The sequence below is a fragment of the Scyliorhinus torazame genome, chromosome 18 (assembly GCF_047496885.1).
Source record: "Scyliorhinus torazame isolate Kashiwa2021f chromosome 18, sScyTor2.1, whole genome shotgun sequence".
In the NCBI taxonomy this organism is placed as follows: domain Eukaryota; kingdom Metazoa; phylum Chordata; class Chondrichthyes; order Carcharhiniformes; family Scyliorhinidae; genus Scyliorhinus; species Scyliorhinus torazame.
Window position 1 is genome coordinate 140,453,975 of NC_092724.1, and position 17,865 is coordinate 140,471,839.

At 41.7% G+C, this 17,865-nt stretch overlaps 1 protein-coding gene across 1 annotated transcript in view; it reads left to right on the plus strand.

Annotated features, from left to right (window-relative positions):
* The first annotated feature begins 3,786 nt into the window (after positions 1-3,786).
* cbx2 (chromobox homolog 2 (Drosophila Pc class)) overlaps positions 3,787-17,865 on the plus strand; it is a 36,420-nt gene continuing 22,341 nt past the window's right edge. The window contains exons 1-4 of the mRNA XM_072483482.1: positions 3,787-3,935; positions 4,060-4,103; positions 11,992-12,057; positions 13,138-13,207. Of these exons, the coding sequence (XP_072339583.1) occupies positions 3,864-3,935; positions 4,060-4,103; positions 11,992-12,057; positions 13,138-13,207 (252 nt within the window). The 5' untranslated portion in view covers positions 3,787-3,863. The remainder of the gene's footprint in view (positions 3,936-4,059; positions 4,104-11,991; positions 12,058-13,137; positions 13,208-17,865) is intronic.

The following is a 17,865-nucleotide window of genomic DNA, read 5'->3' on the forward strand; positions in this document are numbered from 1 at the left end:
CCCACAAGAGAGACATACCAGATCTGAATCCAAAGGCTCAATCTACAGACATTAGATCTTAGCCAAAAGGCCGAGAAGCGATATTATATGCTTTATTAACTGGTCTCTCCGCCTTTCTTGCCACCTTCAAAGATCTATGCACATGTACACCCATCTCTCTGCTTCTGCAGCTTTTAAAGAATTTAGCCCCTTATTTTATATTGTCTCTTCATGTTCTTCCTACCAAAATGGATCGCCGCACACTTCTCTACGTTAAACTTCATCTGCCAGGGCAGCATGGTAGCGCAGTGGGTTAGCCCTGTTGCCTCACGGCGCCGAGGTCCCAGGTTCGATCCTGGCTCTGGGTCACTGTCCGTGTGGAGTTTGCACATTCTCCCCGTGTTTGCGTGGGTCTCACCCCCACAACCCAAAGATGTGCTGTTTAGGTGGATTGGCCATGCTAAATTGCCCCTTAATTGGGGAAAATGAATTGGGTACTCTAAATATTTTTTTTTTTTACTTCATCTGCCACCTATCTGCCCACTCCACCAACTTGTCCATGTCCACTCTCCTCTCCACCATTTACAATACTTCCAAATTTTGTGTCAACTGCAAAATTTTTAATTGTCCCCTGCACACCAAGATCTAGATTATTAATATTTCAGGAAAAACAGGGGCTCCAATCCTAACCCCAGAGAGCACCACTACAAACCTTCGTCCAGCCTGAAAAATATCCATTGACCATTACTCTCTGCATCCTATTATTCAGCCAATTTTGTATCCTCATTGCTACTGTCCTTTTTGCTCATGAGCTATAACTGTTCTCACAAGTCTGTCATGTGGCACTGGATGAAATGCCTTTTGAAAGCACCTGTATACCACATCAACGGCATTACCCATATCAATGTTTTCTGTCCCTCCTCAAGTTAATTAAACACGATTTCCCCTTTAGAAATCCATGCTGGCTCTTCCTAATCAATCCACATTTTTCCATGTGACTACTAATTCTATCCTAAATAATTGTTTCGAGAAACTTACCCAGCACTGATATTAAACTGACTGGTCTGTAATTGCTGGGACTTTCTTTACAACCTTTTTGAACAAGGGCATAATGTTTGCAACTCTTCAGTCCTCTGGCACCTTCCCTGAGTCTAGAGAAGACTTGAAGATTATGGCCAGCACCCCTGCAATTTCCATTCTCATTCCCTTCAATATCCTTGGATGCATCGCATCCAGTCCCGGTGCCTTGTGAACTTTCAGTGCCGACAGTCCATTTAACACTTCTTTCTTATCAATTTTGAATATTTTTAGGGAGAGAATTTCCTCATCTGTTACCATGTCATGGGTAGCATCCACCTCCTTGGTAAAGATGGATGCAAAGTATTCATTTAATACCTGAGCCACTGCCCACTGCCTCCATGTGTAAATTTCCATTTAGGTTCTTAATGGGTTCTAATCTTCATTTTACCACTCTTTTACTATTTATGTGCCAATTGAAGACTTTGGGATTCATCTTTGTGTTGATTGCCAGTCTTTTCTCATAATCCTTCCTCGTTTCTCTAATGTGCTTTTTCACCTCCCCTCTGAACCTCCTGCGTTCTCCTTGGTTCAACTGTATTTTCTATTTTACACCTGTCATAAGTAGACTTTTTCTTCCTTATCTTAATTTCCATCTCCTTTTTCATCCAGAAAGCTCTGGATTTGTATACCCTCCATTTCTCTTTTAAGGGAATATACCTTGACTGTGTCTGGACCATTTCTGTTGGCAGGTGGCCCATTGTTCAGCTTCAGTCCCCCCCCTCCCCCGCTCAACCTTCCGTTCCAGTCTAACTGGTTCAGTTCCGTTCTTGCCCCTTTGAAGTCGGCTCCCCCAGTTAATTATTTTTACTCTGTATTGCCTATTATTCTTTTTTTATCATCATCCTAAACCTCACTGTCCCTGTCTCCTAAATGTTCCCCTACTGACACTTGATCTACTTGGTCTACCTCATTTCTGTGAACCAGGTCCAGCAGTGTATCCGTTCTTGCTGTAGAAAATGTTACAGAATACAATCTAGGAACTTTTGCTCTTCTCTGTCCTTTACACTGCCACTGTCCCAGTCTACATTTGGGTAATTAAAGTCCCCTTTAAAACTACTCTTTAATCTTTGCATCTCCCCGTAACACAATCCTGGAGTTTGAGGAATGGGGCATTAAGGAGGAGATGCAATGCAATCTATTTAAAGGGAAGGATACATTTTTTGAATTTAATGCAATGACGAAAGTGTGTCAGAGGCAATGGCCAGGGTGGAGACAGTTGATCGGTGAGCGTGACTTCCCCGCCGCGCCACATCTCTGCCCCGACCGGCCGGCGAGATTCTCCGTTACGCCCGCCGGTCAATGGGGTTTCCCATTGTGGGGCAACCCCACGCCGTCGGAAACCCCGGGCGCCGGCATAATGGAGAATCCCGCCAGCGGAGAATGCCGGCCAGTGCAGCATAGATTTGAAATAATTGAAATTAATGAAGGATAAGAGAACAGTAAGGGGGGACATTGGAGTGATTAAGCTTGGACAAAGGCATGTACATAAATTTCAGTGGCAGAAGGTTTGAGGGGGGTGAATGCTGGCCATCTTGGGAGATGAAAGGAAGCAATCTTGGTCGATGTATCATGCACATGATAGCACCTCTAACAATGCAGCATTCCCTCAGTATTGCACAAAATCACATACATTGCAAATACACAAAACCAGCATTGCATAACCGAATAAAATTAACTTTAATTTATGTTGTCTTCTGTCATCATATAACTGTGCAGCAAATGAAGAGTCATTCTCAAAAAGCACCTGTGGCATTCATGTTGAAGGCAGTTACAACATCTGTCCTCGGCAATGAATGTCAGTAGACTGTCACCGCAAATCGGTGCGAACTTGGTAGCAGACCTCAGTGAGACTCCCTTGGTTGGGAAATTGAGCGACATTTTTGAAGACTTTAAACTTTTGGGGGCTGTGCGAAAAAATAAACTTAAGACCAACTTTACCAATGAACATAGCCAAAGAAAGGAATCGGCCACCTGCTACAAAGCGGCAGCTCAATGCCAGAATTTCTTTGTTCTAACTGTGCTTGCTAACAATACAGCGTTTTGACGATTATGTTGGGCAAACTTCTACATTAGCAAATAAAGCATGTGCAACAACAATATTAGTTAACCCCGGTGACTGAGAAACCTCTTGCCGCAGTTGGTAAAATCTTTTCAAAAACTGCTTACTGCATGTTTTGAGGGGGGGAAAAACCCTCATGGACTCGAACTTTATGAGCAAGATACCAAATTTTAAAACGATGGAGACAAGTTGCATACTTATTCAAAGAACATAATAAACTAATGACTAGATTTGATTTTAACTGAAGCAAAAGGTCTTCTTTGCAAGTGAGAGAGATTTGACGGGGCTGTCAATGTTAAGGGATGTTTTTTGTGTCCCTCGGGCTAAAGTGAAATAAGTTGAATGAGTCTTTGGAAAAGCACCCGCACTGAGGCACTTGGCTGGATTTAGGATGCAGAAGGGCTTTAAAGTCACGCTAACGGTGTGCCTTTGGAAGTTGTGCTGTTAGTGTTGAGTGCGGGGGGGGTTCCTCTTTTTTTAAAATCCTTTGTCTGCTGGCCCTTGATTGATGGCAGAGCTGGCGGCGCCGAGAGGGTTAATCCGATGACTCGATACCGAACGTTCTCGATTCGCTTGGCAACCGCTGACCCGTGCCTAGCAACGGTCAGACTAGGCGAAAGCCGATTGGTCAGTGGGTGCTGTGGGTGACGTCACCGCTCGCGGCCGGAGTGACGGCCCGCCCGGGGGGGGGGGGGGGGGAGAGAGGAGGAGGACACAAAGTGGAGCGAAGCGAAGCGGCGCGGGGATGGAGGAGCTGAGCGCTGTGGGAGAGCAAGTTTTCGCCGCGGAATGCATTCTGAGGAAAAGACTGAGAAAGGTTGGTGCGGGGACCCCGGGGGAGGGGGTTTGAAAATTGCACTTTTTGCCAACCTCGACTGGCGAGGAGGCAGCGGGTTTTCATTCGGGGGTGAAGACTGATTTATTGTTTTTTTTTTGCGCAGGGGAAGCTGGAGTACTTGGTGAAGTGGAGAGGATGGTCCTCCAAGTGAGTGGCATCAGGTTTAACAATACAGCAACAGCAGCAGCAGCGTGCTCCCAACTCCAGCAACGAGCTGGCCTCAGAGCTTCCTCCTTTGTTCCCCCCCCCCTTTTCCCCCTGCATCTTATTTCTTCTCGTCACTTCCATTTAAAAATAAACGTGCTGTGTGTTCTCTTTCCCCATACTTTGTTTTATTTACAACTCTATAATTACACCTATTTTGCTCTCTTTCCACCTTTTGATCTTTAATTGTTGATTTGTGTTATCTTTTGTTTAATATCTCTGGAATCCTTTAAGTGAGCTAATTCCCTCTAATAAATTGTTCTTTTGCCATATCTTGCTCGGGTATTTAAAACTTCGTTTTGTAACTTTTTCAATTTGTTTTTCTGCTTGCATTCTGACTTTTTGTTGATTGGTAATATCTTTTTATTTGTACAAATGCTTTAAATACTTTATAATGTTTCCCTTATTTTTTCATCTCTCTATGCATGTTTTCTTTAAACACTTCAGAGCAATATATTTACATCTTTCCAAAGATGTTTGTGGCTGTGTGACATTTGCCAAATGAAGACCGTAATTGTTTTAGATTTGAACATTTGGGGATTGTGGGTTTTATGGTTTCTGAATATTCGTTATTGTCCAAATGAAGTAGATTTTTTTGTTTGTTTAGCATATAATACTAAACATGATGTGTTTTGTTGCATCTTAATAGCTTAACATTTACCTTCATTCAGTTACTATATTTGTTTTAAGATTGTAGTTTTCTAAAATGCATTGTAATTGTGCACACCTCTTTTTTTGGTGTCATAACTACTTTTTAAAAGAAGATCCAGTAGATAGCATGCTAATCTGCTTTTGTTTTGATATCAGATGGTTTCACAATAACAAGCTGTCCCAGTTCCACAGTACTTATTCCATCTGTGCACCCCTCCCCCTAAAAGTGCATTGTTTTTTCTGTATTTAAACCAAGACATGATATAATCCTTATTCTATTTTATGTGAGCTACTGAGTTTAGTTTTTATGTGCTGTAAGAGAAAGAAAACAATATATTTTGGCTTGAGCTTTTGCAAACTGTAACATACTTAGTTTGCCATCCTTTTGCTTGACGGCGCGGTTGGGGGGCTCGAAAGTAAAATCAAGTCAGAGGAGAGAAAAATGGAGTTGAGAAGTGGTATTGAAGGCACAAGAGCCCAGGTCTTTCTGCGACTGAGTGCATGAGAATGCTCTTTAACCATCTAACCCAAACAGAATAATAATAGCTTAGTTTCTGAACTAGTGCAAACTGTTGTATTTTTGCCGCAAGGACAAGACTTTCAGCTTTAAGATGCAACAGATATAGAATCATGGCTGAAACATTCCACTTACCAAAGAACCTGGGGCTACTTTCTACAAGCCACTTACCAATCTGCAGGAAACATTATCCCCTCATCTCCAATTCCTTGCAGTATATTTCTCTGTTCTTTTCCTAGCTGTGCATAATCCTTTGTGGCCTTTTACATTCCTTTCCTGCTCAAATGATCAGTTCACTATCTAAACCATAGAAGGCACTTTATTCCTGCTAGGCTCAGTTGCCTCTGCTTAACAAATCTTTTTTTTGAGTGAAAAGTCACTTAAAACCCTACATTGTGGAAAGTTTTTCGAAGGTATTTGAGGTTGTGTCTTTCTTTGAAGCTGTGCGATTTTACAGTACAACTATTTAAAAGCCTTGAAACATAATTAAATGTCACATTTGCAATCCATTCTATTAATTTTTAGTAATCTTGAGGTAGGAACTGGTTGTCAAGAACCTAACGGACCTTTAATTTGTTCAGCATTGAACAAAAATGCAACATGATCTATTCTTTCCTCTCTTCCCCAACCAAATTCAGAATATTTTAGGATTACGTTATTGTGCAAGGATCCTGAACAAACAAATTATAACAGTGGTGCACAGCTGCAATTTTAAAAAATAAAATAAAATTGCATTAACTATGCACTACAATTCAAATAAAAAATTCACCCTCTACTGTGGCTTTCCAAATATATGTCTTTGTTGCAGGGGGTGAAGAGCATAAATTAGTTCCTTACACTTCTCTGTTATAATGTCCTTAATAGCACGGATGGGATGCATTAACAAACTGATATTTAACATAATATTCACAAGGGGCTGCACGGTGGCGCAGTGAATAGCCTCACGGCGCCGAGGTCCCAGGTTCGATCCCGGCTCTGGATCACTGTCCGTGTGGAGTTTGCACATTCTCCCCGTGTTTGCTTGGGTTTCGCCCCCACAACCCAAAGATGTGCAGGCTAGATGGATTGACCACACTAAATTGCCCCTTAATTGGAAAGAATGAATTGGTACTCTAAATTTTTTTATTTTTATAAAACATACCATTCACAAGTGTTTTTATGCTTTGTGAAAAGTATTGTACTTTTACTGCTCCTGTGACTTAGGTGATCTATGACACTTGCATATGTCAGTTAAACCATAGTTCAGCGCTTCCTTCATTTGAGCTGTGCAATGCGGTTGCCAATGTGCTTGGTTTGGCTGTTTTGAAAATATAGGGAATTGAAGACTGATTGACACTTGATTGTCAGGGCTCACTGCCAAATTGGGGCCTGATGAGTCACGAGCTATTTATATTGTAAGTCCCCATTAGACCTGTCATGCGAAAGGGTCTATCAGACACTTCAGGTAATGACAAAAAATGAATTTCAATCTTCTAGGGAAGTGCGAAGATCTTTGAGAAAAAATAATTCAGGAATTGTTAGGTATTCTTAATTCTTTGAACAGAAACCGTGCACCAATTGGTCTGGTTGAGCAATACCACTAGGCAGTAGTTGACCAGAATGTGGTGAAGAATAATGGCAATAGTGTGGGTTCCCGCTAAGGCTGAGATCATTCCAGGGCCCCACAAGTTTGCCTTGCTCCATTGTGACTTCATGGCATAAACTGATTAGCAACACTTGGACCATGAGGATGCTACATGGAAAGAGAGAGAGAGAACACATGGTTGTACTAATCCACATACTTATTGTGGGAGGCTGTGAAGTAATCCAAGTTCTTCACTTTCTGCTACTAGCCAGAAGAAGTGCACTTGGATGTTGACTGTTGTGTTCTTTGCCCTTATTACGAAAGTACATTGAATGGGGTTGTATTTACATGGGTGAGGTTATTCATATGAAGTTGCAGCAGAGAAGGAAATCAATAGGCCAAATGCACCTTTGGAGATCCGAGAGTCTGATTGCCCTACCCTTTTCCTTTACACTTCAGAAGTTTTCCTTTTCTTGGTTATCATCTACCCTGGGTGACATGGTAGCACAGTGGTTAGCACTGTTGCTTCACGGCGCCAGGGCCCCAGGTTCAATTCGTGGCTTGGGTCACTGTGCGGAGTCTGCACGTTCTACCTGTGTTGGCATGGGTTTCCTCCGGGTGCTCCGGTTTCCTCCCTGAAAGACGTGCTGTTAGGTAATTTGAACATTCTGAATTCTCCCTCTGTGTACCCAAGCATGCACTGGAATGTAGCGACTAGGGGCTTTTTACAATAACTTCATTGCAGTGATAATGTAAGCCTACTTGTGACAATAAAGATTACTATTATTACAAGGAGAGGACCTTCTTGCAGTTGATCACACACATACAATTTTCTTTGCTCTAAAAGAAAAATATCACATGTTTGAAATCTGAACTAAAATCAGAAAATGCTGGAGACACTCAGCTGGTCTGGCAGCATCCATGTTGAGAGAAACCCTTAATGTTTCCGGTCATGATCATTCATCGGAACCCCATGATGAAAGGTCATGATCTGAAATGCTAACTCTGGGCAGGAATTTCTGGTTCTGCCTCTGATGGGAATCATCGCAGGCAGAATGGAAAATTTGGTGGACCAGCCAAAGTTCTGTTGACTTTTGGCAGGACCAGAAAATCCCAGCCCTCTGTTTCTTTCTCCACAGAAGCTGCCAGACGTGATGCACATTTCCAGATTTTTGCTTTTATTACCCATTTCACTGTTCACCAGTTCAGCTACCTTCGAGGCCAAGTGCTATTCTGTAAACGCCAAAGCAAGCCAGCTCCTGGGAGTACTGCATCCATGGTTTGAAAAAAGTTTCAGAAACTTGTCCTCTTGAGTAGATACCACAGAAAGTCTGCATAGATTCCCAGATACAAGAAAATGTAATAGAGGGAAGTCCAGAATAATGGCCCCTATGGAATCAACTGAACATCATTATGAATCGGTGCTGCAGCCCATATAAATTCCATTTTTAGGTGAACAAGAATCCGAACAACAAGCTTGTAGTGCACTGCTGAATTTTGAGGATTTTGTTTGTTTTTGGGATCAGACAATAACCAGAGGCTTGAAAAGGTGGATGCAGAAAGATCCCACAGAATTATTTGAAAAAGAACAGTGGAAGTCTCCCAGCGCTTCATCCCTTAGCCAGTGCCTTCAAAACAAATCGACTGGTGCTATTTATAAGACCTCGTGTGTGTGCAAAATGAGGTGTGTTTGTCAATACTGACAACACTGCAGAAGTAATTGATTGGCTGTGAAGTGCTTTGGGAAACGAAAGCTGGCTACAAACAACTTTACAATGATAAAAAACTTTCATGTGCCACAAGAGGTTTGCCTGCTTGTGTTTCTCCTCTCAGCAAGTTTGGATGTCGCTTGTGCCATCAGCGTACAATTGATAGGCAGGTCACCTCAGCCTGTTCGTTCTCTTGTACCTATCTGAGAATAATGAGTCCTGACCCCTGGGAAAGTAAACTGTGCACAGTGCAATTATATATATTTTCTAAAACATGATGGTAGAGAAATACACGAGTGCATCTACATTTTTAAGTTATAATTTTTCTTTATATTTTTTTTAACATTTTCATTCCTCATTCCATTTGCTTTTCTTGTCACTTTGCCCTAGTTCTTCCTCTTTTTGCTTTTGTTCTAGCTTCCTTATTTTCTGTTCTGTTTAACTGGCTTGCTTGTTCCTGCTTCCTAACTCTCTTGCACTCAACCTTCGTTCCAGCTTTAATCTGCTGGGGTTTTTTTTCTTACCCAGACTGGTGCAGTGCTGAAGGTTACTTTGTTGCATGCTCCTGAAGCCTCCTTCTTCACCTTTCATTCCATTCCAGCAAAGCAGGAAAGAAAACCAGTTATTTCCCCCACACACACTAAAGCAGTCACCTCATCAGGCCTGCCTGGCTTACCGCATCTCTAAATAGTTGCTGGTATAGCTCTGCAGGAAAAAAAACAGAGGTTTCAGTTGGGCAATTGTAATGGATGCGAAGAATAACCCCAAGGTCCTAGTGCCTGTAGTTAGTTTAAAGAGCAGGCAGCAGAACGATGTTGCATTCCATTAAGACATTTTAAAGTGATTGTAAATAAGAGTGCTTTCTCAGTAAACCTGTACGTATAATTCACAAATTTAACATTGCAATATAAATGGTAAATCATATTGAGGCATCTTTATTTTCCAGTGCATCTGTGCCAGTCATTGTTGGTTAATCTTTAATTTTTCATATTCATAGCTTTCTGCATTTTCCAGGTTTGTTCCAATACTGCATTCTTTTTACAACAGAAGGAAAGAAAGTCTTGCATATATATCGCATGTTTTACAACCTCAGAATGTCACGAAGCACTCAAAATACTTTTCGAGCTGTAGTCACTGTTGTCGTGTTTGGGAGTCTGTTTAGCCCAGTTGGCTGGACAGCTGGTTCGTGATGCAGAGTGAGGCCAGCAGCGCAGGTTCAATTCCTGCAGCAGCCAAGGCTATTCATGAAGGCCCCGCCTTCTCAACCACCAGTCAGCTCTCCCCCTCAAAGGAGAAAGCAGTCTATGGCCGTCTGGGACTTTACTTACTAATGTTTGAAATCGCATATAAGTTCTCAGTCTGAGAAATGAGTGCCGTTCAATGTGAAGTGTCTTAACTTATTTAAAATCTGCATTATGTGTATATTTATATTCAGTTTTCTTTGACCAGAATCTGGAATGAATCAAATGTCCAGAAAATCCCAATATCAAACTTTCATTAATTCTGCAAGCCTGACTGCTGATGTCCACAACCTTCATATCATATTTGATCCTAGCTAAGCTTCTGAATCTCTACATTACAAAGATTGCCTATTTGCACTTTGTCATATCGTTTATGCTGACACCCCCTTGTGATGTCGAAACCATTCCTTCCTTCGTCTCCTCCAGACTTGACTATTCCATGCCTCCCTAGCCAACCTCCTCTGTATCACCTAAAGCCCTGGTGCAGCACATATTGTATTTCCCCCATTGCCCATCCTTATTGATGTACATGGGATCCCAGTTCTACAATTCCATATTTTAAGATTATCATTCCTGCCTTTAAACCTTCCCATGGCTCTGTCCCACTTTATCTAAAACCTCGGTGCCATAGCCCCCTCAGGAGTCTCCATGCTTCTGACTTTAGCTTTGAGTTGAATCCCCCCTCTTTTTTTTTTTTTTATCCCTTCATTGGTAGTTGTGCTAATGGCCCTCGTGCCCCACGCCCTGGCATTCTCTCACTAAAGCTTTCAGCCTCTCCCTTTCTCTCCAGAAAGACTCCAGTTAAAACCAAGCTCTTTGAACAATCTTGGTCTCCCTTCCCTTCATAATCTCTTCTTGGTTCAGCTGTAATTTTTTTGCCCTTCTGTGAACTGCCACAGGATGCTTTTATACGGTAAAGGCACTCCATGAGGTAACCTCTACCAACCAGAAGAACCAAGGCAGTAGTGTATCGGAATGCTACCACCTCCAAGGCACATACTATTTTGACTTGGAAATGTGCAGCTGTTTCTTCATTGTCACTGGGTCAAATCCCAACAATGCCGAGGGAGTGCCTTCACCACAGGGACTGCAGCTGTTCAAGAAGGTGGTCCACCAGCACTTTTTCCAAAGCATTCAGGGAAGGATAATAAGTGCTGCCATTACCCACAACCTAAGACTGTTTTCTTATAAACTGTGATTGCACTAGTATTCATTCAGATTCGTCCATTGCTGCATTAAGATTTTCACTTTGTGTTGATCATAGTAACTTACCTGGGTTGACACGAGTAATGAGCAACATAAATGCAGGAATTATTCTGCTGCATTGCATATTTTTATCCATAAAATTGCTGCTTCTCATTTGTGTACAAAAGCTTAAACACTTTTTCCTACAATATTCTTCTGTTTGCTCTTTTAACAATTATGTTAAACCTTTAAATGGACTAATTCTTCAATTGATATTTTTGATAGAGGACCCACTAAACGTTTGTGTACTATTATTAGAAGGCAATTTAGAATGCCAAATTAAAAATTCATTAGCACCCGTGATGAATGCCTTGTGTGATGATGAATGCCTTGTGTGAAAGTTATGTTTCAGATTATTTTCAATAATAACTTTCTCGTGCATACAAGTCTTAGTTGGCCTTGATGTACTGGTTAAGTTTTAATTAACAAAACTGAGTTTATAGGAAAATTTGTTGGACACTGTTGTATCAATGGGCCATGCAAAGGCTGTGGCACTTTGCTCAATGTAATTCTTCCGTTTCAGAAATAGACTCCAAATAGTGTCAGTTCAATAATGAAACAGATTTAACATTTTTGTTTTTTAACATTAAAATAAAGCAAGGAATATTTAAAAGGAGAATAGTGTGGTGTGGATTTAGCCACGGTCTGGGTTTGGACAAGTTTAATTTAGTTCAAAAGTGTGTACAGCAAGTTTTCCATTCACACGGAGAGTAATTTTGCATTTCCATCTTGGAAAGATTTAAATGATCGCGCTATCATGTTGACTCCAGTCATAATTTTGGCAATTTTCACTGTAGGCTGTAATCGAGTTTACAGGTTTAGTTCTGCATCTCCACAGAATAAAGTACAACATCTACATTTTGCTTTACCTTGTTAATAAGATATTGTGTTTGTTTTTTGATAGACATAATAGCTGGGAGCCGGAAGAAAATATTCTTGATCCACGACTCCTGCTAGCTTTTCAAAGAAGGTAAGAATATTTGAATATGCACATTCTCCCCGTGTCTGCGTGGGTCTCACCCCCACAACCCAAAGATTTTTTTTAAAAATTTAGAATTAATACCCAATTCATTTTTTCCAATTAAGGGGCAATTTAACGTGGCCAATTCACCTAGCCTGCACATATTTGGGTTGTGGGAGTGAAACCCACGCAAACACGGAGAATGTGCAAACTCCACATGGACAGTGACCCGGAGCCGGGATCGAACCTGGGACCTCGGCGTCGTAAGGCAGCAGGGCTAACCCATAACTCAAAGATGTGCAGGGTAGGTGAATTGGCCACACTAAATTGTCCCTCCCTTAATTGGGAGAAAAAATATAATTGGGTACTTTAAATTTATTTTAAAAAGAATAGTTGAATACCGCATGTTGTTTTTTCTTAAAATCGTAGAATCTGTACCGTGCAGAAGGAGGCCATTTGGCTTATCGAGTCTGCACCCTTGGAACGAGTACCCTACCTAGGCCCACATCTCGACTTTATCGCAGTAACCCCACCTAATATTTTGAACAATAAGGGACAATTTAGCACGGCCAATTCACCTGACCCGCGCATCTTTGGTCTGTGGGATGAAACCAGAGGACCCGGAGGCAACCCACGCAGACAGTGGTAGAAAGTGCAAACTCAATACAAACGTCACCCAAGGCCGGAATTGAACCAGGGTCCCAGCCACTGTGAGGCAGCAGTGCTAACCACCATGCCACCCTTTTTTTTTGTAGGCAATAAAAAAAGTCCTCTTGTTCTCTCTCCTTTTACCCCTTGTTTCTTGTTCCGTAACCCAGGCAAAAGGGTGAGCCGGCCACCCGTACCTTTGCCAATCCTGATGTTGACTCAAACAGTTTGAAATACAAAAGCTCAGCTCCCCCTTCCAATTTTTGATTTAACTCCATTTCCCTCCACTTGGTGTCCCTGACGGTGCAGCTGGGAGTGGGAATTCATTGCACCTTTTTAATTGTGTGTTTGAGCAACATGCTTGAATTTATTAATAGCCACGTGAATGTTTGGTTCCATTGGGAGTAACAATGGAAACTTTTCTTTTGTTGTTTGTTGCAGCCAACAAGAGCGAGAACTGCAGAATCGCAAAAGAGGCAAGAGGCCCAGGGGCAGGCCACGAAAACATGTGGTATGATTGATTTTTCTTCTGCTGTTTCATGTCAGGCCAATGGTCAATGGCGTACTTTTTTTTTCAATAGCTCTGGTGCTTAAATTGGCTCAAGTCAAATTACAAGAAAACTATTTCTGGAGTGCCACAGAGGAGCAGTGTTGTAAATTCAAATAATCTACTTTAATAAAGTAAGTTAACTGTACAAGTTAAATCAGTTAATCGTGCTGATAACGTGTAACGGCAACAAGTACCAATTTTTGATCCTGTCCTGATTTGTAAAGAGTATTATAAATATTTAATGACAAGTTCCCCAGAGTTTTAATTTGGATGACTAGAACCTCCTGCTGTTGGTTGCATGTTAGTTCAGTTAGCAGTCAGCCACATCTCTCTGGGTTTCAGTGGAATCATTTCATGTGGAAAATAACAATGACTCATTCATCTAAAAAGCAAGTTCTCTTGCGTAGCAGACAGTATAACTCAATTTCTGCCCCTTTCTAATGAATAAGTTTTTGAAACTCCTTTTTGATGTCCAGATATTTTGTGTAATGTAATGTATGTTTAAAGAACAAATTCCATTGTGATTGTTTGATCAACCATAGCAAACCTCCATGATGTGTTTGGAATGCTCACGTTGATTTATTTCCGTAGTGAAATGACCAGACACATCGCAGCAAAGTGTGAAGTGATGCATTTTCTGGGACGGATAATACAGAAACAACATAACTCAATTTTAAGCATGGTCCAGGAACTGAGATAACTGGTGTTTCACATCCATAAATGTTTGAAGGTAGCAGGATAAGTTTCAAAAACCTTTAGTGAAACCAGTAGATGGGACCCTTAGCTTTATAAATTGAGGCATAGAGTGCCAAAGCAAGGAAGCTTCGCTAAACCTTTTATGAATTACTGGCTGGGCTTCAAATGTCTGTGCTGGGGTGGCACAGTGGTTGGCACTGATGCCTCATGACGTCGAGGTCCCAGGTTCGATCCCGGCCCTGGGTCACTGTCTGTGTGGAGTTTGCACATTCTCCCCGTGTCTGCGTGGGTCTCACCCCCACAACCCAAAAGATGTGCATAGTAGGTGGATTGACCACGCTAAATTGTCCCTTAATTGGAAAAAACAAAATTGGATACTCTAAATTTAGAAAAATAAATGCCTGTGCTGAATCATATTCTGGGCACTGCAATTTGGAAAAGATGTCAAGACCTTGGAGAAGTTGTAGAAAAACTTTTTTCCAAGATGATATTCGGGATAAGGAACTTAAGTTATATAGAAAGTGTAGAGCCAATAACCTCCTTCTCCTTTAGAGCAGAGAAGGTTACGGCAGAGTTGTTCAAAATTGAGTGCTTTTGGTAGAGTAAATAAGGAAGAGGGTTGGTACCGAAGATCACAAATTTAGGATAACTGCAAAAAGAACCAGAGAGGAGTTTAGATATTTTGACCTGAAATGTATTGCCAGATAGGGTGGTGGGCGAAGATTCAATCAGGAATTTGACATGTGCTTGTAAAGGAAGCATCTGCAGGGCTATGGGATAAGAACAGGAGAGTGGGACTAATCGGATAGCTCTCTTTTAAAAAAAGCTAACAGAAATGCTGCCCTATGTTCCATGATCAACTTTGTTTTAACTTTCAACACTTTGTGAGTGGAGAAATCTTGCCAAAGGAAACAATGTCACTGTATGCAGTATATACCAACTCAAGGATAGATTTCATATAAGAGATTTCATATGTATAGATTTCATATATTTCTGTATAAAATTATAGTTATGCACTCACAGAATGGTGATGTTTGTAAATACACAATGGGCCACAATTTACTGCCAAAAGAAATCAAGGTGAGGTTAATGGTGCTCACTGTTACCTATGCACAAATCAAACAACAACTTCTGGTGAGCACAGATGCATGGTAAAGTGCGGAAACCCAGAAGTTGCGGTTCAAGATGCGCCACTCTGCCATAAGATGCGTGGGAACCTGTTCACGTATTGGTCAGCATGAGGTTCCTGTACTTGGGTTAAGATACGGACTAGACGACGTCCCACATAAAGTTAGGACTTATTCACTTCATTCTAGGATACCAATTTTGACTATATGCTAAGTCATGGGCCCAGCCTGGCACAGGAGATTTAGCGGTCTAGCCTAACAACCATAGACTTGGGCAGGACCAGACAAACCTGGCGGTGGGCGGGATCGTAAAATTCCACTCATAGTTACTGTCACATTTGCAGAGGCATTGAAAATTAGTGTGGAGTCTCATTCCTTCAACTTTTAATTAGATATTTTGTATATAGATTTCTTTCTGCTTTCTTAATCCACTTTTTTTCCCCCTCCCCGCTCTCTGATTTGACATTGAGTTCACTCTTCTAACTTAGACTTCCTATTTTTGACTCTTCTGCTATCTGTTAATAATTCTTCAAATCAGATTGGTATTGGAGAAGTACTGTTGCTAGCCCTGTTCACACTGGTCCCAGATGTCTTGGAGGCTGACACACCATTTCAGTGGACTTTGTAACAACAACGTGCCCTTCAGAATGTCATGGAAATTTAAGGGCTAGTCTAATGAACAGTGTCACATGCCAGTTCCAGTAACAGCTGGCCCTTTTGTCTTTGTACATAAAACATTACCTGGGTCAAACTCTTGGGGTACAATTGGACAGGGAGGATTTGAGGTCCAGAACAGAGCCTATTAAATTTTTCTTCCATTTTATACAATTGATAATGTAGAGAAATTGGGAAGATAATAGTCCTCTGCCCAGTTTTCCTCTCTATTCCCTGTGTAGACGATGCTTGATGCCTAATGATGAAAGTCTACCACCAGAATTCAAGAGTTGGAGCCAAACTTTCAGCTGGACCCTGGGTGCAGTGGGGGGAGATCCCGATCTGCACACTTTTTCAATTCCCAAAACACACCTCTAACCCATGTGTAACTTTACAGGGGATGCAGACTGGGTTTGCACTGCGCTTTGCAAGCTGTGATGAAGTCATGAGTATGGATGTGGAGGTGGACCAGATAGGAGACTGGTCTCAGTTCTCCAGCACAGCTCCCAACATAGTTTAAAGGATGCCTATAGCTCACCGGATAGACCATAGGCACCCCATGCCACCTCACATTCCTGTAGTCTTCACTTCACTGTTGCTGGTTGGAAATCCTGGAACTCCTCCCTAACCTTATTGTGGGTGTACCTACACCACATAGGACTCCAGCGCTTCAAGATAGCAGCTCAGCTCCACCTTCTGGAGGGAAATAAATGGGCAGACATTAAACCCCTCACAATCGAACAAATCCTTGAATTCAAACTTCCTATCATTGACACAGAACCCAAAGAAAAGGAAAATAAATTTTGAATCCTTTTTAAGGGCTATTAAATGTGCAATCAAACAAGAAACCACATCGGAGACACATCTATGCTGCAATGCAACACCACGAATAACATTTGAAGATGTCAAAATACTTTCCAGAATGTTCCCGACTCCTCAGCAGGCTTTCCATTTTCCTTATAAACTTTAAAACCTGTTATGCCTTTAATAGAATCCAAACCCCTGTACCACCAAATGAGAATGATGTGTGAGAGGAAATCTAATTTTAAAATCTAAATTAGTGTTTGTTTACTGGCTGTGTTCACATTTTTAATTAGCCCACAAGCAGCACTTGACAAAAGTAAAACTCACTGTCTGCCTGTATAAAGTTACGTTGAACTTTGACCAATTCAACAACATTAAAAGAAATATGGATTAAGAGTTGAACACATTTTGTCATTCCCATTTGTCACTGGGTCAAAACCCCTGAACAGTACTGTGCTGCAAGTACCTTCAACACAATGGTTCAAGAAGGTAACTCGCTACCAGTTTCAAGGGCAATCAAGAAGGAACAATAAATGCTGGAGTTGCCAACATATGTCCACATCCCATGGGTGAGTTCACATGTTGGGTGGAATTTTACAGCCCCACTGCGGTGGGGACAGGGCCGTAAAATGTGGCATGACATTCAAAAATCCATTGGCTTTGGCAGGACTGGAAAATCCTGCTGACGGGACTGGAAATTTCCACCCATTGTTTCAGAGTAAGTGCTGCCTTTGACGACCAAAGTATCTCGAGGCAAATGCAATAAGAGGGCGCATCTCCCTCCTGCTGATATCAAGGCTATCACAGGGCTTAATAGTATGATGAGATATTTTTCACATCCCCTCGCTCTCTAATCCTCAACCCATTACTTCCATGTTTGCTTCAAGAGAAAAATCTAGACCCAATGACCTGATGGGTTTCTTTTTTTTTTAATAAATATTTTATTGAACATTTTTGGTCAACCAACACAGTACATTGTGCATCCTTTACACAATATTATAACAGCACAGATAACAGTGACCTATTTTATATAAACAAAAAACAAAAAATGAATAAATATTAAATAACAAAAATGAAAACTAGCCCTAATTGGCAACTGCCTTGTCACAAGTTACACCCCCCCCCGCCCCCCCCCCTCCCCCCCCCCCACCCCCAAATCTTGGGCTGCTGCTGCTGCCTTCTTTTTCCCCTTCCATCTATCTATCCGCAAGGTATTCGACGAACGGTTGCCACCGCCTGGTGAACCCTTGAGCCGACCCCCTTAGGATGAACTTAATCCGCTCTAGCTTTATAAACCCCGCCATGTCATTTATCCAGGTCTCCACCCCCGGGGGCTTG